At 43.4% G+C, this 21916-nt stretch overlaps 1 protein-coding gene across 4 annotated transcripts in view; it reads left to right on the top strand.

The window, feature by feature from the left end:
- Positions 1–21916, top strand: part of DCLK2 (doublecortin like kinase 2) — a 186033-nt gene that overhangs the window by 106747 nt on the left and 57370 nt on the right. For 2 of the 4 annotated variants that reach the window (XM_068989715.1, XM_068989714.1), the window contains exons 3-5: positions 12275–12377; positions 17744–17845; positions 19021–19071. In XM_068989715.1, coding sequence (XP_068845816.1) covers positions 12275–12377; positions 17744–17845; positions 19021–19071 — 256 coding nt within the window. The remainder of the gene's footprint in view (positions 1–12274; positions 12378–17743; positions 17846–19020; positions 19072–21916) is intronic. The other 2 variants (XM_068989717.1, XM_068989716.1) reach the window with 1 other exon arrangement.

The following is a 21916-nucleotide window of genomic DNA, read 5'->3' as shown; positions in this document are numbered from 1 at the left end:
GTCTCCACCACTACTGCGTGCTTCTTGTCTTTTGTTTATGCCTGGCATCCAGTAGGCATATGATTCACGTTAGAATGAATGTGCAGTAGTGAATTAATGTGAGAGTTGTTGTAACTTACAACATTACCCTGGGCATTTTGTCTGATGTTTTATTTTGAAAAGTATCGACTGACTTTGGGGTACTACAGAGAACAATTAAATATGTGGCCTGACGTGCTTGTGAGATTTAAGCACGGCCAAGTAATGACTGTATTACATGGGGACCTACTATTCACAAATATAATTTTGGCATACAATTAGATTGATATGCTTGGAGTTCTATCTTTATATACATTATCTAAAAACATCGACATTTATAGGTATAGCTTATGTGCATAAGCCAATGTTTACTACATTTAAGTCGAATCTTTCTTTTCTTGTTTTTAGTTATTCTAGGTAGAAGCATTTTTTAATATATGCATATAAACATTTATGTGTATGTTACATATGTTTACTCTATATGGTTTATTTTCTATGACATGAATCACATTTTTGTATGCAATTTCTGGGAGCTTAAGAGATCTTAAGTTTGGGGGGCACTGATTTTTCGCAAGTGAAGGGTGTCAGTGGAAAGTTTCGAAGGCATCAGCGATATATTTTCTGGGAATATATCTATCTTATTGAACTTGTATGAAAGCGTGTGTTTTTTTGTTTTATTTATACTTAGGGAAAAGATTATCCATTAAGTTAAATTTTAAAAGATATTAGAGGCCATGGATTAATGAACATGAAGAAATAACACGTACTAGCTCCTTTCACATACTATCACATTTTGTCCTTAAAGACGAAACTGGTTTCTTGCCCATTATATAGACAGAGAAACTGAGCCTCGGAAGTTAAGTATCTTTTCTGCCTGTAGAAGAGGGAGGAGGCAGTCATGCTCAGCCAGGTGGTCCTGTGCTTGAAAGCGTACATCGAGCCTGGGCTGGGCTGACGCCTGTATTTTAAATAATGCCATAAGTGCATTATCCTATTCAGCGAAAGTACAGAGAGAACTGAAGTCTGCTCATTCTCCTCCTGTGCGTTTAGCTTTAGGTCCCCCTTCTAATCATGCTTGTCCCCCTTTAACCGCGTCTCTGCCCGCTGGCGTCTGTTTCTGCTGTGCTTTAAGTTTGCAGTTCAGTTAAACACAGTAATGGCAGTGCGTAGCAGTCCGTGTCCGCGTTGTGAAGAATATGAACAGAGACTTGCATTTTATCTGTGCTTTTCACCAGCAACAGAGTGAGAGAAGTTCCCATTCATTCCTTATGTACTCGTTTTCCGTGGGCTCTAGGTTTTTGTATCATCTGTGCTCCTGGCAGTTCTCATCTAGGGACTGATCAGGTGCAACTCCATGAAATGGTAGCTATTCCAGCTTAAAAAGACTTTGGTTTTTCTAAAACACTGTAGAGGTCGGATAGCTGCTTTCTGGTTTTAGAACCAAGAATGTCTGTCATGCAGGCTGGGGGATGCTGAGTGGATCCCCAATTCTGTCTTCAGGCATGTCATACTTCCCTCCCTAGGCATCCTCCCCACAGTCCCAGACTGTAATTTCACACCTTTTTTCCCTCCTCACATCTGCTGTACTTCCTCCCTCCTCCCGCCCCCTGCCTCACTTTGAGCTGATGACTTTGCTTCAGTTTTCTCAGTAAAGCAGGCAGCACGCTCACCCCTACCCCACCACTGCAAGTCCTCACCTAGCAGGTTCCGTCCGGTCCTTCCCTTTATTGTGGAAGGCTGCCAGTGGCCACGTGCAGGCCGAGCGCTTCTGCCTGCCTGCTGACTCTCTCCCCTCTCACAAAGGGAGGCAGCTCTGGCAGTTTCCTTCCTTGCACCCCCATTTTTGTCCCACTAGATCGGTTCAGTAGCATAGTAACGCGTTATTTCTCTCACCTGGAGAATGAGTTCCCTTAACCACGGGCTCATCTCTTCCTTCTGCCACCTGCCCACCCCCTCTGCTCCACTTTCTCGGTCAAAACTCCTTGAAAAAGTTGTCTGCATTCTTTGTCTCCAGTTCTTTTCCTGTCCTCTGCTAGTGGTCGTTCAGTCGTGTCTGACTCTTCGCGACCCCATGAACTGTAGCCTGCCAGGCTCCTCCGCCCATGGGTTTTCCCAGGCAAGAATACTCAGTGGGTTGCCATTTCCTTCTCCAGGGGATCTTCCTGACTCAGGGGTCAAACCCAGGTCTCCTGCATTGGCAGGCGGATTCTTTACTGTCTCATCCATCCTCCGTTCAAGGTGTTGCAGTCAGACTTGCTCTTCAACCACTGCACCAGAGCTAATTCTGATATTTTGGATCCCAGTGATCTCCGTGTTGCTGCATTCCACAGTCACTTCTCAGCCTTCATCTAACGTGGCACACCAGGAACGCTGACCTGCCCGATCGCTCCTCCCCCTTGAAACAGTTTGCTTGGCGTCCAGCAGACACCGGCTTACAGACACTCGCTTCTCTTCCTCCCTCGTTGACTGTTCCCTCTCTGTCTTCTTCACTGGTTCTGCTTCTTCACCCTGACCTTGCAAAGTTGCTGTGTTTCAGAGCTCAGGCTTTAGACCACTTCCCCGTGTGCACTGCCATAACTGATCTCAGGATTTTAAATATCATTCAAGTGCTGGTGAGTCCCAAATATGTATCTCCAGGGCAGATGTCTCCCATGAATTTCAGATTTGTGTCTAACTTTCCACCTAGCAACCTCCACTGTTTAACAGGCATTTCCCAGTTCATGTTCCCAATCTGGATTTGTGAAAATCCTCGCTGCCACTAACCTTGCCCATTACTTTGTGCTCTTCCGTTAGAGTTACTGGCAAGCCTATCCTTTTAGAGGCTCGAGCCCCAGACCGTGAGCCATCATAGTCCTCTCTCCTGTCAGGCCCCAGTATCCAAGGGGTGGTGAGACCCTTTCTCGTTCCACTCACTCCTGCCACAGGCCCCTCTCATTGCCTGACTAGTGATAGCCTCCACTGCTGTCTGTCCTTGCTCGTTGACGGTTTAGTCTGAACACAGTGTGATCCTGTCTCAAGGCATGTGGTGCAGCGCTCTGCTCGGGAGCCTCCAGTGGGTTCGCATCTCACCCGGAGGGAAGCCAGTCCCGACCAGCCCCACCCCGCCGGCCTCCCTCACCCTGCCCGCCTTGCCTCCCGCAGCGTCTCCCTCTTTGCGTGCTCTGTGAGTGTTCCCTGTAAGCATGCCAAGGCTTGTGCGTGTTCTTTGTTCACTCCTGGAACACTCCCCCACCCCACCTTGTTCCTAGACGTTCATGCAGCTTCTCTCTGACCTCTCTTAATGTTTTGTTCAAATGTCACCTTTGCAAGGAAGCTGCTTATTGCAGCACGCGCCCTGTGTTCATCATTCCGCTTCCTTGCTGTCTTTCTCTGTAGCTCTTAACGCTTTTGACATTGCATACATTAATTCCTTATTGGAGTATGATTTCTTTCCAGGGTTGTGTTTCTGCTGTGCAACAGGGTGAATCAGCTGTGTGTACAGAGTATATCCCCTCCCCCTTGGACCTCCCTCCCCTTTCCATCCCACCCCTCTAGGTCATCACAGAGCACCGAGCTGAGCTCCCTGTGTGATACAGCTTCCCACTAGCTGTCTGTTTTACACACGATAGTTTATATGTGTGGAACCTAGAGAAAGTGTGCAGGTGGACTTGTGTATTCTTATCACACATCAGCTCACACTGCTTCCTGAGGGCGAGGCACCCCCTCCCCTGATGTTTCTGTAGCACCTAGTGTGCTGCCTGGCTCGAAAGTTCTCAATACAGATTCGTTGAATGAATGGAAACTGGAGTTGCTTAACGTTTTATGAGATATGTCAGCATCCTGAGTATACCTTAATAAAATAGAATTAGTCAAAATACATGCTGGTTCATCTCGGTTTTATCATTTATGTGACACCTATCATTTCTTGAGAGTAGTGGTCACTTATTTTAGGTAAATCTGAACCTAATTGCTAATTTATACGGTTTGCTTAACTGTTTAACCAAATGTGTATTTAACGGCTGGAACCTGAATTAAAAGAGTGCAAACATCTTATGCAAACCATGTTTGGAAGTGCAAACAAATATTGACAGGTGAAATCATTAAACAGTTGATTAGGAAGAATTAAATAGGACTGCTCAGGCAGGGGGAATAAACTACCTTTTTTATGTATTTTATTCCCTAGACTTGTTAAATACCTTTATTCCGCATAATAGGGAACTTAATTATTTAGCATTTATTCTACTCAAAGCCAACTAATTTAGTATCAGATGAAATGTTTCCTTATAAAATTAATTTGCTTTACAAACAGATATTCACACATGTATATTTTAGAAAATTCACTTGTCATATTTTGTAAATTTATTCAAAAACTAGTGAAATGTTCTTTAAAAAAAAAAATGGATTAAACTTTGGTAGATATTTGGCCAAGAAAGTAAAACTCAATTCAGTTTGATTTGAGAACAATTTATTAATTATATGTGTGTAAAAAACGAAACAGAGGGAGATGTGAGAGACATTGCCGTTGTTCACTTGCTAAGTCTCATCTGACTCTTGGGAACCCCAAGGACTGCAGCACGCCGGGTCCTCTGTCCACTGTATCCCAGAGTTTGCTCAAATTCATGTCCATGGAGTCAGCAATGCTACCTAACTATCTCATCCTCTGCTGCCCCCTTCTTTTTTCGCCTTCAGTCTTTCCAGCCTCAGGGTCTTTTCTAATGAGTCGGCTCTTCGCATCAGGTGCCCAAAGTATTGGCGCCTCAGCGTCAGTCCTTCCAGTGAATATTCAAGGCTGATTTCCTTTCAGTTCAGTCGTTCAGAAGTGTCCAACTCTTTGTCACCCCGTGAATCACAGCACGCCAGGCCTCCCTGTCCATCACCACCTCTTGGAGTTCACCCAAACTCACGTACATCGAGTCAGTGATGCCATCCAGCCATCTCATCCTCTGTTGTCCCCTTCTCCTCCTGCCCCCAATCCCTCCCAGCATCAGGGTCTTTTCCAATGAGTCAACTCTTCACATGAGGAGGCCAAAATATTGCAGTTTCAGTTTCAGCATCAGTCCTTCCAATGAACACCCAGGACTGATTTCCTTTAGGATGGACTGGTTGGATCTCCTTGTAGTCCAAGTGACTCTCAAGAGTCTTCTCCAACACCACAGTTCAAAAGCATCAATTCTTCGGCACTCAGGTTTTTTCACAGTCCAACGCTCACATCCATAAATGACTACTGGGAAAACTATAGCCTTGACTAGACGGACCTTTGTTGGCAAAGTAATATCTCTGCTTTTGAATATGCTAGGTTGGTCATAATTTTTCTTCCAAGGAGTAAGCGTCTTTTAATTTCATGGCTGCAGTCACCATCTGCAGTGATTTTGGAGCCCCCAAAATAAAGTCTGACACTGTTTCCACTGTTTCCCCATCTATTTCCCATGAAGTGATGGGACCGGATGCCATGATCTTCGTTTACTGAATGTTGAGCTTTAAGCCAACGTTTTCACTCTCCTCTTTCACTTTCATCAAGAGGCACTTTAGTTCCACTTCACTTTCTGCCGTAAGGGTGGGGTCATCTGCATATCTGAGGTTATTGATATTTCTCCCAGCAATCTTGATTCCAGCTTGTTCTTCTTCCAGCCCAGCATTTCTCATGATGTACTCTGCATATAAATTAAAGAAGCAGGGTGACAATATACAGCCTTGACGTACTCATTTTCCTATTTGGAACCAGTCTGTTGTTCCATGTCCAGTTCTAACTGTTGCTTCCTGACCTGCATACAGGTTTCTCAAGAGGCAGGTCAGGTGGTCTGGTATTCCCATCTCTTTCAGAATTTTCCACAGTTTCTTGTGATCCACACAGTCAAAGGCTTTGGCATAGTCAATGATTTCCTTTCAGTTCAGTTCAGTCGCTCAGTCGTGTCCGACTCTTTGCGACCCCATGATTTCCTTTAGGAGACATAAATAACTGTAAAGCAAGGTAGAATGTGATAAGAACTATAAAAGTATATACACGAACTCTGGGATTCCAGGTGAGGGGCTGCACCATAGAGTCAAGTTTAAAACAGAGATGTAGACTGGAGGACCTATGTCAAATCCCTGTGCTTCTGTTCATTACCTGTGTGTGAGCAAGTTGCTCACTGTAGAATGCTTTTTTTTTTTGTCATTTGTAAATGAGGAGTGATGATGGTATCAACATGATGGTTATTGTAGGGGTTAATGAGATAACACATATACACTACACAGAGACAATTCTGAGAGGTTAAGCGATGCCGAAGCTCTGTAAGCCCTAAACATAAGTGATGGTGGTGGAGGTAGCAGTGGAGATGGCGTCTGTGACACCACTCAGCCCAGAGGAGTTATTCTGTGCCTGAGAACTCAGTGCCAATAGGAACAGGCCACACAGTTCATTTAGCAGACATATGTGAAGCATCCACCGAGGCCAGGACTCTCCTAGACCCTAGGGAACAATGAATGGGCAATATCACTGCCTCCCTGAAGGTCACGGCACCAAAAGGTGGTCAGAAAGGTCACTTAAGGCAGAGAAACAACATGGGGGAAAATACACTGATAAGAGCCAGCACTGAAGTAGAAATTACCCACATGTCCACTAACTGGTGAGTGGATAAACAATTGTGGTGTATCCATGCAACCAAGAATGCTCACCTCTAGAAAGGGATGAAGTAATAATACCTGCTACAGCATGATGAGCCTTGAAAACGTGCTCAGTGGCAGAAGATTCTTGCAAAATGCTACATATTGTGTGACTTGATTTAGATAAAGTGTCCAGAATAGGCAAATCCATACAGACCGAAAGCAGATTTTAGGTTCTTGGGAGTGAGGAGATGCAGACCTGGGGAGTCGATGATAATGGGCCCTGGGGGAGGTTTCTTTTTAGTCATGACAGTGTTCTTACGTTATGGTGACTGATGGTTGCAGAACTCTGAGTACAGTAAAAATCATTGGATCGAATGCTTTAAATGAGTGAATTGTATGGTTTGTGAATTATGCTTCAGTAAAGCTGTTTGACAAGAAAGAATCACTGGACTAAACGAGTAGTGACCCTGAAGTCATCTCGGTGTGGGTAGGGAGCAAGTGTGCAGAGTCAAGGGTAGAAGGCCCAGGCAGGCCCCGTCTTGTGTGCCCTGTGCAGGATCATCGTCTTGTCAGGGAAGGAGGTCAGTGAGCCCTGTAAGCAGTGTGGGTTTTGCAGGAAAGAGAGTGGGTCGCTAGAGAATCGTCACATCCCAGGTCACATCTGAGTCCCTGGGGTGGTCGCCAAGTGTGGGTTCCTGGCTTCGCAAAGGACAGAATTCGATAGCAAGCCATAGCAAAGTGAGAGAAGGTTTATTCAGGACCGAAGCATACTCCACAGAGTATGGGTCATCTCATAAGGCAAGACAGTCCCCAGGGTATGGGGTTGTCAGTTTTTATAGGCGTAGGTAGTTTCGTAGGCTAATGAGCAGGAGGAGTGTTCCAGCTCTTTTAGGGGAAGAGGTGGGGTTTTCCAGGAATTGGGCCACCGCCCACCCTTTATGGTCAGCCTTGGAACTGTCATGGCGCCTTGTGGGCGTGCCGTTTACCTTGCTGATGTGTTATAATGAGTGTATAAAGAGGCTTAAGGTCTAGTGGAAGCTGACTCATGCACTTCTTGGATCTATTTGATTCTAATCAGTCGATGTTGTGTCCTTAGGCTATGTCGTTCTTTTAAAGGTTGTGCCCCGCCCCTTTCCTGTCTCATGGGCACCCCTATACCATAGCTCAGTTGGTAAAGAATCTGCCTACAAGGCAGGAGACCTGGGTTTGATTCCTGGGTTGGGAAGATACCCTGGAGAAGGAAATGGCAACCCCATTGGAGAATCCCATGGACAGAGGAGTCTGGCAGGCTACAGTCTATAGGGTTGCAAGAGTTGGACGCGACTTAGTGACTAACCCATCATACAGTAACAGACTGCATATACCGTTTATTCCCACATCTGTGAGAACAGTGATGACTGGAGCTAGGGGAGCAGTGAAGACTGCAGTTAGAAAACCTGTTGCTCGACAATGGCACGTGCCCAGGCAAGAAACAGTGAGAGCTGAACCAAGGGGTAGGAAGGAAAAATGACCTGAGGGGTTGATGGTGAAGGGAGGAAAGGATGAGTCCCAGGATTCTACCATGGACAAAGGATGCATGTGATCACCAGCTGAGGGGAAGAGAAGCAGGTTTTCCCGAAAAGGTGAAGAATGTTATTCTTCTATTATGAATGGCATGTTGGCGTCTTCCCAAGATTCATATATCAGAACCCTAATCCCCACTGTTGATGCTGAAAGCTTGGTGAAGTTGATGCTGAAAGCTTGGTGAAGTTGATGCCAAAAGCTGAGCCTCTGTGCACCAGTGCCAAATTAAATCTCAGAGACAGAGTTTTAGGTAAAGTAGAAAAGAATAGCTTTATTGCTTTGCCAGGCAAAGGGGACCACAGCAGGCTCCTGCCCTGAAAAACTATGAATCCTCACCCAGAATGATTTGATGGGGAGTTTTATAGCAAGGGTGGGGTGGCTGATTCAGGTATATGCAGGTCCTCAGTTCAGTTCAGTCGTTCAGTCCTGTCCAAATCTTTCCAAACCCATGGACTGCAGCATGCCATGCTTCCTGTCTATCACCAACTCCTGGAGCTTGTTCAAACTCATCCAACCATCTCATCCTCTGTTTCCCCCTTCCCCTCCCACCTAAAATCTTTCCCAGCATCAGGGTCTTTTCTAAGGAGTCAGTTCTTCACATCAGGTGGCCAAAATATTGGAGCGTCAGCTTCAGCATCAGTCCTTCCAATGAATATTCCAGTTCTGATTTCCTTTAGGATGGACTGGTTTGATCTCCCTGCTGTCCAAAGGGCTCTCAAGAGTCTTCTCCAGCACCACAGTTTGAAAGCATCAATTCTTCAGCACTCAACCTTCTTTATGGTCCAACTCTCACATCCATACATGATCACTGGAAAAACCTTAGCTTTGATTAGATGGACCTTTGTTGGCAAAGTAATGTCTCTGCTTTTTAACATGCTGTCTAGTTGGTCATAGCTTTTCTTCCAAGGAGCAAGTGTCTTTTAATTTCATGGCTCCAGTCACCATCTGCAGTGATTTTGGAGCCCAAGAAAATAAAGTTTGTCACTGTTTCCACTTTTCCTCCATCTATTTGCCATAAAGTGATGGGACCGGATGCCATGACCTTAGTTTTCTCAATGTTGGGTTTTAAGCCAACTTTTTCGCTCTCCTCTTTTACTTTCATCGAGAGGGTCTTTAGTTCCTCTTCGTTTTCTGCCATTAGAGTGGTATCATTGCATATCTGAGGTTGTTGACATTTCTCATGGCAGTTTTGATTCCAGCTTGTGCTTCCTCCAGCCTAGCATTTCTCATGATGTACTCTGCGTATAAGTTAAATAAGCAGGGTGACAATATACAGCCTTGTTGGTCTCCTTTCCCAATTTGGAACCAGCCTGTTGTTCCATGTCCAGTTCTAACTGTTGCTTCTTGACCTGCATACAGATTTCTCAGGAGACAGGTAAGGTGGTCTGGTATTCCCATCTGTTTAAGAATTTTCCACAGTTTGTTATGATTCACACAGTCAAAGGCTTTGGCATAGTCAATAAAGCAGATGTTTTTCTGGAATTTCTCTTGCTTTTTCTATGATCTAGTGGATGTTGGCAATTTGATCTCTGCTTCCTCTGCCTTTTCTAAATCCAGCTTGAACATGTAAAAGTTCTTGATTCACATACTGTTGAAGCCTAGCTTGGAGAATTTTGAGCATTACTTTGCTAGCGTGTGAGATGAGTGCAACTGTGTGCTGGTTTGAGTATTCTCAAGCAGCATCACTTTTAAGGATTTGAAATAGCTCAGCTGGACTTCCATCACCTCCACTAGCTTTGTTCATAGTGATGCTTCATAAGGCCCACTTGACTTTGCACTTCAGGATGTCTGGCTGTAGGTGAGTGATCACACCATCGTGGTTATCTGGGTCATTAAGACCTTTTTTGTACAGTTCTTCTGTGTATTCTTGCCACCTCTTTTTAGTATCTTCTGCTTCTGTTAGATCCATACTGTTTCTGTCCTTTATTGTGCCCATCTTTGCATGAAAGATTCTCTTGGTATCGCTAATTTTCTTGAAGAGATCTCTGGTCTTTCTCATTTTATTGTTTTCCTCTATTGTTGGCTATTTCTATTTCTTTCCTTTATTTTAGAGAGTGTATTAAGAAGTAGAGATATCACTTTGCTAATAAAGGTCCAGGTAGTCAAAGCTGTGATGTTTCCAGTAGACATGTATGGGTGTGAGAGTTGGATTATGAAGAAGGCTGAGCACTGAAGAATTGATGCTTTCAAACTGTGGTGCTGGAGAAGCCTCTTGAGAGTCCCTTGCACAGCAGGGATAGCAAACCAGTCAGTCTTAAAGGAAATCAACCCTGAATTTTTTCGGAAGGACTGATGCTGAAGCCAAAGCTCCAATACTTTGGCCACCTGATGTGAAGAACTGACTTACTTGAAAAGACCCTGATGCTGAGGAAGATTGATGGCAGATGGAGAAGGGGATGACAGAGGATGAGATGGTTGGATGGTATCACTGACCTGATGGACATGAGTTTGAGCAAGCTCTGGGAGATAGTGAAGGATAGGGAAGCATGGCGTGCTGCAATCCATGGGGTTGCAAAGCGTCAGACACGACAGCGACTGAACAAGGCAGTCGCCCTGATGAGCCCCTCTGCTCACTTTCACTTGGCCTCAGGTAGGTTTTTAGCTGCTCCTTCCTTGATTGGCAGCTATCGGAATCTGCCCTTTGAAACTCAGGGGGAGGTCCTGGAGGCTGCATTCTGTTCCCTACAAACAGGAAAATGGGAGACAGAAAGTCTTCTGTTTTTCCTTGACCCCCACGGGATTCTTCTTGGCTTCAATGTGATGGTGTTAGGAGGCGGGGCCCTTTGGGAAATCAGTGGGGTTGGGTGAAGTCGTTAGGGAAGAGCCCCGTGGAAGGACTTGCACCCTTATGAGAAGAGGCAGGAGACAGCTGCTCCCTCCTGTGTCTTCCCTGCACCCCGCCACGTGAGGGACCCGGTAAGAGGGTCCTCACCAGAACCCCACCACGCTGGCACCCTGATCTCAGCCTTCCAGCCTCCAGAGCTGTGAGAGTAAGTTTTTGTCATTGAAGCTGCCTTGTCTGGGGGAATTTCTTACCAAACTGACTAAAGCGCTGCTGCCTGGGCGGATTTCAGTGAGGTGCGGAAGACACATCTTGCTTGATGAGAATTGGAGTGACTGGAGCAGGGTCCTCGTCTGTTCCATTCGCTGTGTCTTGTTCACTGTCTTCTCTCTAGAGCATTTTCTTTTAACTCTGCAATGAAAAATATGTTTTTTCAAATAAAAAGCTAAGTAGTGATCAGAAAGACAAGGAATTCTTGAGATAGCACAACTTTTCCAAGTACTAGAAACTTTATTAAACTTTATTACTTTTTAAACACTTTATATTATTATTCAGAGAGGAGTACTTTTTTGAAAAAGAAATCGTAGACATCCCATTAGAAAACAGGTGAGAATGGAGCCTGTCTGCATCCCGAATCCTAGAAGATGGTTCTTCTTGTCACCACTTGGATGAATGGATAAATGTGCTCCCTGGGGTGGGTCGAGTTCTATGGAATCTGAAACTTATACTGTGTGGGGGAGGGTTGAAAAAAAGAATGTGAAGTTAAGACTGTTTAAGTACAGGGCCTTGGAAGGGCCCTCATTAGCTTTATGACAAGTCTTCCTCTGATTCCAGTGATGGTGGCAGAGATGAGTATTAACACATTGTACTTACATGCCTGGCACTCATTCCGAGAGATTTTCGTACATCAATCCTCATGACAACCTAAGGCACACTGTGCCAGAGATACAGAGGGGCCACACCCGAGATGACGTGGCTGGGATGTGGAGCTGCTGGGAGAGAGGAAGTGTAGACGAGCAGACTGCGAACAGAGAGCTCCATCTGCCCCAGCGTTGCCCCCTGTTCAGGGAAACCTGGAACACATCACTGAGCCTCCTGTGGATGCCTTTCACTTCACCTGTGAAACAGGAATATTGGTGCCAGCTATGAGCCCCTCATTTTGTTGTTCTGAGGTCAGGAGACAGTGTGTGATAGTGCTTTGTGAAGAGTAAAATGCTTGGAAATAGTTTTTCATTCCAACTCACTGTTATAGGTGAGGCTTGAAAATATAAATTTTGTTGACTTTTATTGCACTTTTAATATTTCTGATTTACTTCTTGGACATGATTTTTTTTTTTTTTTTTGTAGGTTACTTGTCTGCAAGACTTTTTTGGTGACGATGATGTTTTTATTGCATGTGGACCTGAGAAATTCCGTTATGCCCAAGATGACTTTGTCCTGGATCACAGTGGTAAGGCAATTCAGTGATCATCTTTGTAACCCTGAAGTGGAGGTTTAGGTTTGGCATTTGGTGCATGTTAAGTGGTCTGGTTGTCAAAGAAAGAAGTAATGAAGAGTTAATTTAATTAGATCATCATCTACTCTCACTCTTAGTAGAGTTAATTTCTTTGAATTAATAAAAGTAGAAAATACAATGAGGCAGTTATCTAGTTGCAAAACCCAAAAAACCCTAATTCCAAGTAGTTAAATATTTTTTGGGGTTTTTTGCAAGTTGGTTTCTTCACTTTTTTACTGCATTGTTACACTTTCAAAATTGATTCCTCCCTTCTTCCAGAATGATGCCTTGGCTAGGCCACCTTAAAATATGGATAGTACTGAACCTGAAAATAGTTAATTATACATTTCTCATGTCCATAAAGAGATGTGTAAAAGAATAATAATATGTTAGTAATGATTATCTCAGATTTCTTTGCTCTGTTTCCATCTTTTTAAAAAGTAACATGAATTGTTATATATGCAGAAAAAATGAAGCTATTTTCATTGATAAGATAAGAAAATCCCTTTCTCTTAATTTTAGCCAAAAAATGGAGTTTTCGACTGTTTAGCAATAACCTCAGTGATTTCAGATGTTATTGATTATGGGAATATTGCTATACTCTGTTACCTGAAATTTAAACTGATTAGAGTATTAGTGATTATTAGCTGATAGTGAAGTCAACTTCATCTTTAAATGAGATAGAATCATATAGACAAAACGTTTCGCAGAGAAGAGAGATGTTAGAGGTTTCAATCCCATGCTTTAATTTCATCAATGAGGAGAGCTGGCTTTTCAAAAATTAGACTAGTGATAAACCCCTTCCAGTTGCAGTGACTCGACAGTCCAGAATTAGAGAAACATATCACCAAATAAATATGGTGATCCATAAACTTTTAAAAATTCAAGATGATACATGCTACGGTGTCAGACTTCTTTGTATAATTCTTTCCTGTTATACTATATCAGTTTTCTAGGGGTGACTTATCTACTGAGTGCTTGGGGCTCATTTATCTACTCTTCTTGGTTTTCCACTTTGTTTTTTTCCCCACAGGTGCCAAATTTCTTGAGGGTTTCTGTAGCATCTTATATCTAGCCCTGCTTTAGATGAGTAATGCCACCAGAAAGACCTTAAAGAATTAGCGATATTATCTATGTTAATACTCTCACCTGTTCTTATGGGTTTACTGAAAAATGTAAATTTACATATCATCTCTATTTTACATCTTTTTTGACTGTAGCTTAATTTTGTTTCGTAATGTTTCTTTGTCAGTGTTTATCATTTTGAAAGTTGAGACATTGAAACTCGGTGTATTTCAGGTTGTAAAGTTAATTTGGGTGGCAACACAGCAATAAAACGTTTATTGAGCACTTACTATGTACATACTAGGCATTGTCCTCAGTGCTTTTATGTTAATATGTTGTTAATTTACCTGCAGTATTTGAATCATTCATAGGTTTTTGTTGTTTTGGCTACCAATGAACTCCTATAATTAGAGATAGGAGAAAGTTACTGATTTCTTCCCTCTTGATCACGAATTACTTAACCTTCTGCAAACTGGGGATAATAACGGGCTTTTCCATAAGATTTTGTGAGGGTTAAATGAATTAATATGTGTAAAACAGTTGGAAGGGTGCCCATTACATAGTATATGCTGTTCCTGTTGTTAATGTTATTATTATATCATCACCATTAAGTCTGTCATGCGAGTGAATATTCCTCGGCTCTTTGTCTCGTCACAACAAAGATTTGGAGCCACGGACATTAAAGCCCTTGGCGCGTCACAGCTCTCGGGTCTTGGACAAACTGTGTTATAGCTCTTAGGCACATCAGTGTTACAGCTCTATTTTATTTAGGAGATAGCAGGAGAATCCATCCTCAAAGCGTGAGGGCATGCCAACCCAAAGACTCGAAGAGAAGAGAGTGGAGGAGAGAGAGAGAAGGAGAGAGAGAGAAAGAAGAGAAGAGAGTGGAGGAGAGAGGGGGGGGGAGAGAGAGAGAAGAGAAGAGAGTGGGGGGGAGAGAGAAGAGAAGAGAGTGGAGGAGAGAGGGAGGGGGGGAGAGAGAGAGAAGAGAAGAGAGTGGAGGAGGGGGGGAGAGAGAGAGAAGAGAGTGGAGGAGAGAGGGAGGGGAGAGAGAAGAGAGTGGAGGAGAGAGGGAGGGGAGAGAGAAGAGAGTGGAGGAGAGAGGAGAGAGAAAGAAGAGAAGAGAGTGGAGGAGAGAGAGAGGGGAGAGAGAGAAAGAAGAGAAGAGTGGAGGAGGGGGGGGAGAGAGAGAAGAGTGGAGGAGAGAGAGAGAAAGGGAAGAGAGTGGAGGGGAGAGAGAGGGGAGAGAGAGAAAGAAGAGAAGAGAGTGGAGGAGAGAGAGGGGGGAGAGAGAGAGAAGAGGGGGGAGAGAGAGAGAAGAGTGGAGGAGAGAGGAGGAGAGAGAGAGAAGAGAAGAGAGAGGAGGAGAGAGAGAGAAGAGAAGAGAGTGGAGGAGAGAGAGGGGGAGAGAGAGAAGAGAAGAGAGTGGAGGAGAGAGAGAGGGGGAGAGAGAGAAAGAAGAGAAGAGAAGTGAGCGGAGGGGAGGGCGGGAGAGAGAGAAGAGAAGAGAGAGGAGGAGAGAGAGAGAAAGAAGAGAAGAGAGTAGAGGAGAGAGAGGGGGAGAGAGAAGAGAAGAGAGTGGAGGAGGGGGGAGAAAGAGAAGAGAGTGGAGGAGGGGGGAGAGAGAGAAGAGAGTGGAGGAGGGGGGAGAGAGAGAAGAGAGTGGAGGAGGGGGGAGAGAGAGAAGAGAGTGGAGGAGGGGGGAGAGAGGGAGAGAAGAGAAGAGAGTGGAGGGGAGGAGAGAGAGGAGAGAGTGGAGGAGAGAGAGGGGGAGAGAGAGAGAAAGAAGAGAACAAACTGGAGGGGAGAGAGAGGGAGAGAGAGAGAAAGAAGAGGAGAGAGTGGAGGAGAGAGAGAGGGGGAGAGAGAGAAGGAGCGCACGCATGCAGGAAAGAAAGAGAGAGAAAGCGCTTCGGCCCCTCCTCTTACATGCCCCCCCCCCCCCCCCCCCCGGCCTGCCCTGTGCAGACTGGGCTTGGCCAGGAGTGCTGTTGGTTCTACCTGAAGTCTTCACTCTGGTCCTTGGACCTTCTTTTGTCCTATTTTCGCGGGCTTTTCCCTTCCTTGTCTTTTAGCCACCGCCGTTTGGGACTCCTTTTCCCTATTCTACCTACCTAACAGGTCATAAAATTTTACTGTGTAAACAAGTCTCAGACCTAATTCTGCCACAGGTGCCTTTATTAGGAGTGATATCAAAAACTCAGCCTCTGTGCACTGGTGCTGAGTCAAATCTCAGAGACATACATAGTTTTGGGTGAAGTAGAAAAGAATAGTTTAATTGCTTTGCCAGGCGAAAGGGGACACAGTGGGCTCCTGCCTCTCAAAACTGCATGTCCCAACCCTGGAGGATTTGGTGAGGGGTTTAACAGCAGTTGTTCAAGGGTGAGGTGTGTGCAGAGCCTGCACGCCTTTGACCTGTTCTCAGGTGGTCTTCTGATGAGTTTTTCTGGTTCATAAAGGTGGTCTTCTCTGGAATGAGGATTGCTGATATCTTCCGTTTACTGGGGGTTTGTTCTGTAAAGAGCTCAGAGACACTGTTCTGTGTGTCCCTTGAGGCAGAACCAGGGCCCTGCCCTGAATCTGCGCTGCTGTTTCTTGGCTGCCCCTCCCTTGCCTCTTCATTGCCTTCCTTCCTTGACTAGCAACTGTTGGAACCTACCCTTTGGAGCTCAGGGAAGGTCATGGAGGCTGGAGTCTGTTCCCTACAAGCAAGGGACGGGGGCGAACAGGGAAAGGCTTACATGCCCAGGAGCTTCTACAGGGTCCTGTTTGGGTTTAGGAGGCAAAGATTAAAAAAACAAACAAAATCTGTGTGACTTGTAATCTCAATGAGTCCCAACTCTGTCCTTTTATACTTCTGACAACATCTTGCATTAAAAAAATCATTCAAAGTTCATAAAATTTAGCTAACCTAGTCTTAGGGCAAAATCCTGTGTTAGTGAGCTGGGTGCAGGGCTTACTCAGATTCCTAAGCCTTGGGGTGGTTCTGGTTAGTAGCTCTCTAGGGTTATACATCCTGTTCATGAAAGAGTGGCAGTGCCTTTAGGAAGGTTCTAACTAATACACACACCACTCCTTTCAACACTGGAATACTTTCTAACATCTATAATGCTCATGAACTAAACTGCTGTTGGTACAGCCCCCTTGGAGTAAGGTTTTGATTAGAGTCTTTCAGATGCTAACTAGCCTCCCCTGGTGTGTATTTTGCTGATTAGTGTACTTCACTTGTTAATTTATTGTCCCTGGGGGTATAGATTAAAACCAACCCATATTTTAATCTTTCTGCATAAATTGAAGTATTTTAATGTGAATTTGACAATACATTATATAATTTAATCCTTATGACAAGCCTGTTAAGCAGATTTAGTCTCATCCCAATTTCATAGGGAGAGAAAACTGAGACTTAGACCTAAGCTAAGTGCACCAGTCAGCAAAGTCACACCCATGATTCATCCCAAAGCTGCAGGACTCCAAAACCCACATTCTTAATTGTCTGAATTGGAAGTGATTATTTTAGCTGGGTAGTTAGTTCTGGTACTCTACGTGCCGATTTGTGCTTCCCTGGTAGCTCAGCTGGTAAAGAGTCTGCCTGCCACGCAGCAGGGAGACCTGAGTTCAGTCCCTGGGTTGGTAAGATCCCCTGTAGAAGGGAAAGGCTACCTACTGCAGTATTCTGCCCTGGAGAATTCCGTGGACTGTATAGTCCATGGGGTCGCAGAGTCAGAGATTACTGAGCCACTTTCACTTTCACATGCTGATTTATTTGGCAATTTATGGAAAGAACAAAGCTATTGTTTAAAGCTGGTTCCCTCATTTTTGATGCTTTGTACTTTGGGCAGATGGAAAATAAGTAAGGGGTTCATAAATTAGAATCCTATAGCCTTTCAAATTAAGATTAGCTGAGTTGGAGAGAACTCTCTATTATAGCCTTTGCCTACCAATGCTGTTGATCAATAATAATAAGTTGTACATGTGGAGATTAGGTTGTGTGTGTGAATCAAATATTCTTGACTGAGCACTTACTATATATGGATTTCTGTATTAAGGACTCCTTCTGGAACAATGAGGTGAATGACAAGGTCTGAAGCCTCATTTACGAAAATCTCAGGTGTGCTTTTGGGATGGATGCTTTGTATATAAAAGTCATTTAACAGTAATAAAATGATCAGGTAATGGTTCTAGGCACTAAACTACTGGAATGTGGTCTTTCTAGAATTAAAACTAGATCTCTTTAAAGCGCTTTCCTTTCTTTCTAGAGTGCCGTGTCTTGAAGTCTTCTTATTCTCGCTCCTCAGCTGTTAAATATTCCGGATCCAAGAGCCCTGGGCCTTCCCGACGCAGCAAGTCACCGGCTTCAGGTAGTTACAGGGAGGGAAGCGGGTAGTCACAGATGGAGCACGTTCTTCGGTTTTCTTTAGAATGAGTTGGTAGTCGTGCCCATCCTTGTATGCAGCCAGGTTCCAACATAACATATAGATGGCATGATTTTTAGATCAAAAGTTTTAAGTCTGTTTCTCCAAGTTATAACAGGTGTCCTAAGATACTTGTTTTGTTCTGACACATTTTCTCAAGAGCAATCTTATCTAGATTCTTTTCCTGGTATTTACATAGAAGTGTTTTCACATTTTGACCACTGTGTCTGTATTTAAAAAAATTTTTTAATGGATATTTTCTTCTCTTATTGGTTTAAAGTATAAGCCAATAAACCCACCTAGCAAAACTATTTCCTCGATAAGGTTCCACAGGCTTTTCCTTTGTTAAGCAATTTAATCGTAGCAACAATTATTGTTGGAAGTAATACTGCTTATTTCAGAGTCAGACTTAACCTCTACATTTCTTTCAGATCCTAAACCTATAGATTTGTCATAATTTTGACAGCTTTTGACATTTTTAAAAAATTAAAATGTCCCCCAAATCTTGATATTTTAATGCTAAAAGGCTCGCTTATAGTATGCTAATATCGTTTCCCATTAAGGAAAGGATTGTGAAAAAACATGATTTTACATGTGAGGAATCTAGAACATGTGAAAGTAATATGAATAAAAACTGTCTGAAGCTTCAACCTATCTATAAAATACCGAGTTTCGGGGGTTTCTGCTGCTCCATCTTCTGCACCGACCCCGCTTTCTTTAGGTGGGATAGTTTCCCTTCTTTCCATGTGCACATTTATTTTATTATTTTTTTAATGAATTTTATACATATTTTCATTTATTTAATCTTCTCAGTAACTCTAAATTTAGATATTATTCTCAATGTAGAAATGGAAGAAATTAAGAGATTCTTAGTAAGACTCTGAATGGCCTCACTCCCAAAGCCCCCATGCATCCTTAATGCCATATTTTCTCTTATCATGTTGCTGAGCTGATTCACTATTGTGAGGCATTTGGGGTTATTTCTGATTTACTGTAGTGATAATTCTATCCCATAAAATTTTTTTTGTGACCCTAATCATCCTGGGGCGTGTGCACATTTAGACCTGCCGAATAACTGCTCTCCTTCCTTCTCCCCCTTTGTCAACACTGAGTATGTGCAGTAAAGAGGGGTGGCCACTACTCCAGTGCCCACTCTGCAGCCAGATCCCCAGGTGAGCAGGAGAATTATGGCTTTGTCGCTCTGCTGGGTTTTTTGCTTTTGTCTTCTGCCGCCTTTTCTGTTTCCTTTTGCTCCATTTCCATGCCTGTATCTGGCTTGTACCAGTGGACATCTGTGCTGCAGCAAGTGCGTCCTGCTTCGGCTCCCTTGCTTGTTAGAGAGCCAGGCGCCTGCAGGAGGGAGCCCCATGTGTAGTCTGCGTGCAGCCACAGTACGCGGTGATGGGGGAGGCGCAGTGCTTCAAGGGGTCTGTCTTCAAGTTAATTTCGGAAAATAATCTGTTAGTGAAAAAGGCTAAGGGTTGTTGGTAATACGAAAATGGCCATAGAAGCAATTCTCCTCCTTCCCTTCTTCCTCACTCTGGAGTCAATAAGCCCAGTATTCTCTCTCTAAAAATATTGGCAATATGAATATTTTTAACCGAAAGCATCTCTCTGATGTTAAGCTTATTTCAGATCATATTTTGCTTTCTGTAAAGTATTGGCTTGGCTGCAAAATTTGTTTTTTAAGATCGAATGGAAAAATCCAAATGGTCTTTGGGGCCAATCCAATATTTCAAATGCTGGGAAAGCTAACGTAACCTGAAATTTGCATGAATACACTTCACTGGGTTTACTATATGGTAGACGTAGACTTTTGTCGGGTTCTTAGCATTTGTTTCAGTGATAGCTTTCCAGATGCTTATCGTATAACTAAAATAACTAAATAAGAGTGGAGATCAAAGTTCAAAGTGGAGTGGAGATCAAAGAGTTCGAAGATCACATATTATGATTACTCTAATTTTGGCTACCCGAGGTCTAAAGAGGGAAATTAATTAAAAACACGTTTCATAGCCATACTTGTCTTGCAGACCAACTGCTTCACAGAATAGTCTAATAAATGTATAAATCTTCTTAACTAGAATTTGAGATGCTTAAATAAAGTGATTTAAGAAAATCTTAACATTTCACTACCTCAGATTTTCAGCTGAGTCCATATTTGGATTTGGGTTAATCAAGTTTATCTTAAACTTACAAGTAAGAGTTGTGAGATATAAACCACATCTCCATGGTTAAATGACTTCTCTAAAAGAGATTAATCCAAAAGCATGTTCAATACATACTATATCGTTATAAAAAATAGTTTTGTGTTATTAAAAGCCACAGAACCCAGATGGATAACTTGCTTTTACAGGCACTTTTGCTGTAGTGTACCCATTACCATTTAGAACATTCCATGGGACTCCCTGGAATTTCAAACAGAGCAATAACTTTGTAAACATAATCTTGTGCTTTTTCATTATTGGGACAGAAGTGCTCCCATCATTGAAGTCTTCTGATTGACTAAATCCCTCCATAAAACTCACATTTATCAAAATAGCTAAATAGTATGTAATAAGTACATAGACATTAACCCGGGTAACACAGTGGGGAAAGGGAAAGTGGCTCAGTCATGTCCCACTCCTTGCGACCCCATGGACTATACAGTCCACGGAATTCTCCAGGCCAGAATACCGGAGTGGGTAGCCTGTCCCTTCTCCAGGGGATCTTCCTGACCCAGGAATCAAACTGGGGTCTCCTGCGTTGCAGGCAGATTCTTTGCCAGCTGAGCCACAGGGGAGGCACAAGAATCCTAGAGTAGGTAGCCTGTCCCTTCTCCAGGGGATTTTCCTGACCCAGGAATCAAACTGAGGTCTCCTGCATTGCAGGCAGATTCCTTACCACCTGAGCTACAATAGTCACCATAATGTGAGCATTTAAAATTCTCACTTAAGGTTTCTAGCTTGTGACTCTTTGTCCACCCAGATAAAAAGTGTTCAGATAAAGCGAACAAGAAAGCCCCATGTCAATTTCTTACCTTACAGTTGAGGGAAGGGTGGATAAAAGCCTTATTTGGGGGAAAGAAAATCCAGGTCTACTGAAGGAGAGGGAGCGTCCCAGAGATGCTGGGCGTTGTCCACCTTCCTGTTGGGGCAGCAGTGTCACGGCAGAGAGCCCAAGGTGACCCTGTCCCAGCTTCCAGTTACCTTCCCGGAAATGGAGCAATGTGCCAATAAAAATGACATTAAGAGATCACTAGACAGCTTTTTTGTTTGTTTGTTTTGAGCCTTTGAAATACTATCAGAAGCTTAGAGAGCTGTCTATGGCTTAGTGTCTCCAGGATGGGAGTTATTTAAGGGTAAATATGAACATGTATTTGTAGATACCAGTTCAATCCCTGCCAGTGAGTTTTGTTAAGAAATTATGTTTAGGCAGGAGGTATTTTTAGAGACATTAGTTGGCCACAGGGATTACCATTTGCAGAAACTAATTTTTCTTCTTTAGTCCCTTTCCCATCACTGCTCCAGGGAAATCTTTGATTGCAGAGTAATTTCTGAAGATCAGTGAAAGGTAACAACACTTGGGGAGGGGAGGACCTGAACAGGTAGTTGTGTTGAATGACGAGGAAATGGAGCCAGACTCAGTTTCAGCTCCTAGAAAGCTCACTAGCTCATAGCTCATAAATATCTCTTTTCTATGGGGATTCCTACCACCAGTTCCCTTTAAAGAGAATTTTTAAAAGAAACAGCACTAATTGAAGTGTGACTTTATTGAAAAATAAGCAGGACTGTTGACTACTCTAAGAAGTTTCTAATTGACTGTACAGTTATTTGTGTTGTACTTGTGCTGTAAATACCCACATATGTTTGTTCAGAAAATCTAGATAAGGATTTATGAATGAGCGGTTTTAAACTAGAAAAGTTAAAGTTTGGTAATTGAAAAATAACTGTAAAACTTTTGCATCTTTGCTGAATTTTTACAGTGAGCCATACAATAAACAAACATGAATGATTCATCTCATCACAAATATTATGCTTA

This window comes from Capricornis sumatraensis, chromosome 17, assembly GCF_032405125.1.
Source record: "Capricornis sumatraensis isolate serow.1 chromosome 17, serow.2, whole genome shotgun sequence".
Classification (NCBI taxonomy): Eukaryota; Metazoa; Chordata; class Mammalia; order Artiodactyla; family Bovidae; genus Capricornis; species Capricornis sumatraensis.
The sequence above is the reverse complement of the archived record's forward strand: the minus strand, read 5'-3'. Positions and strand labels throughout refer to the sequence as shown.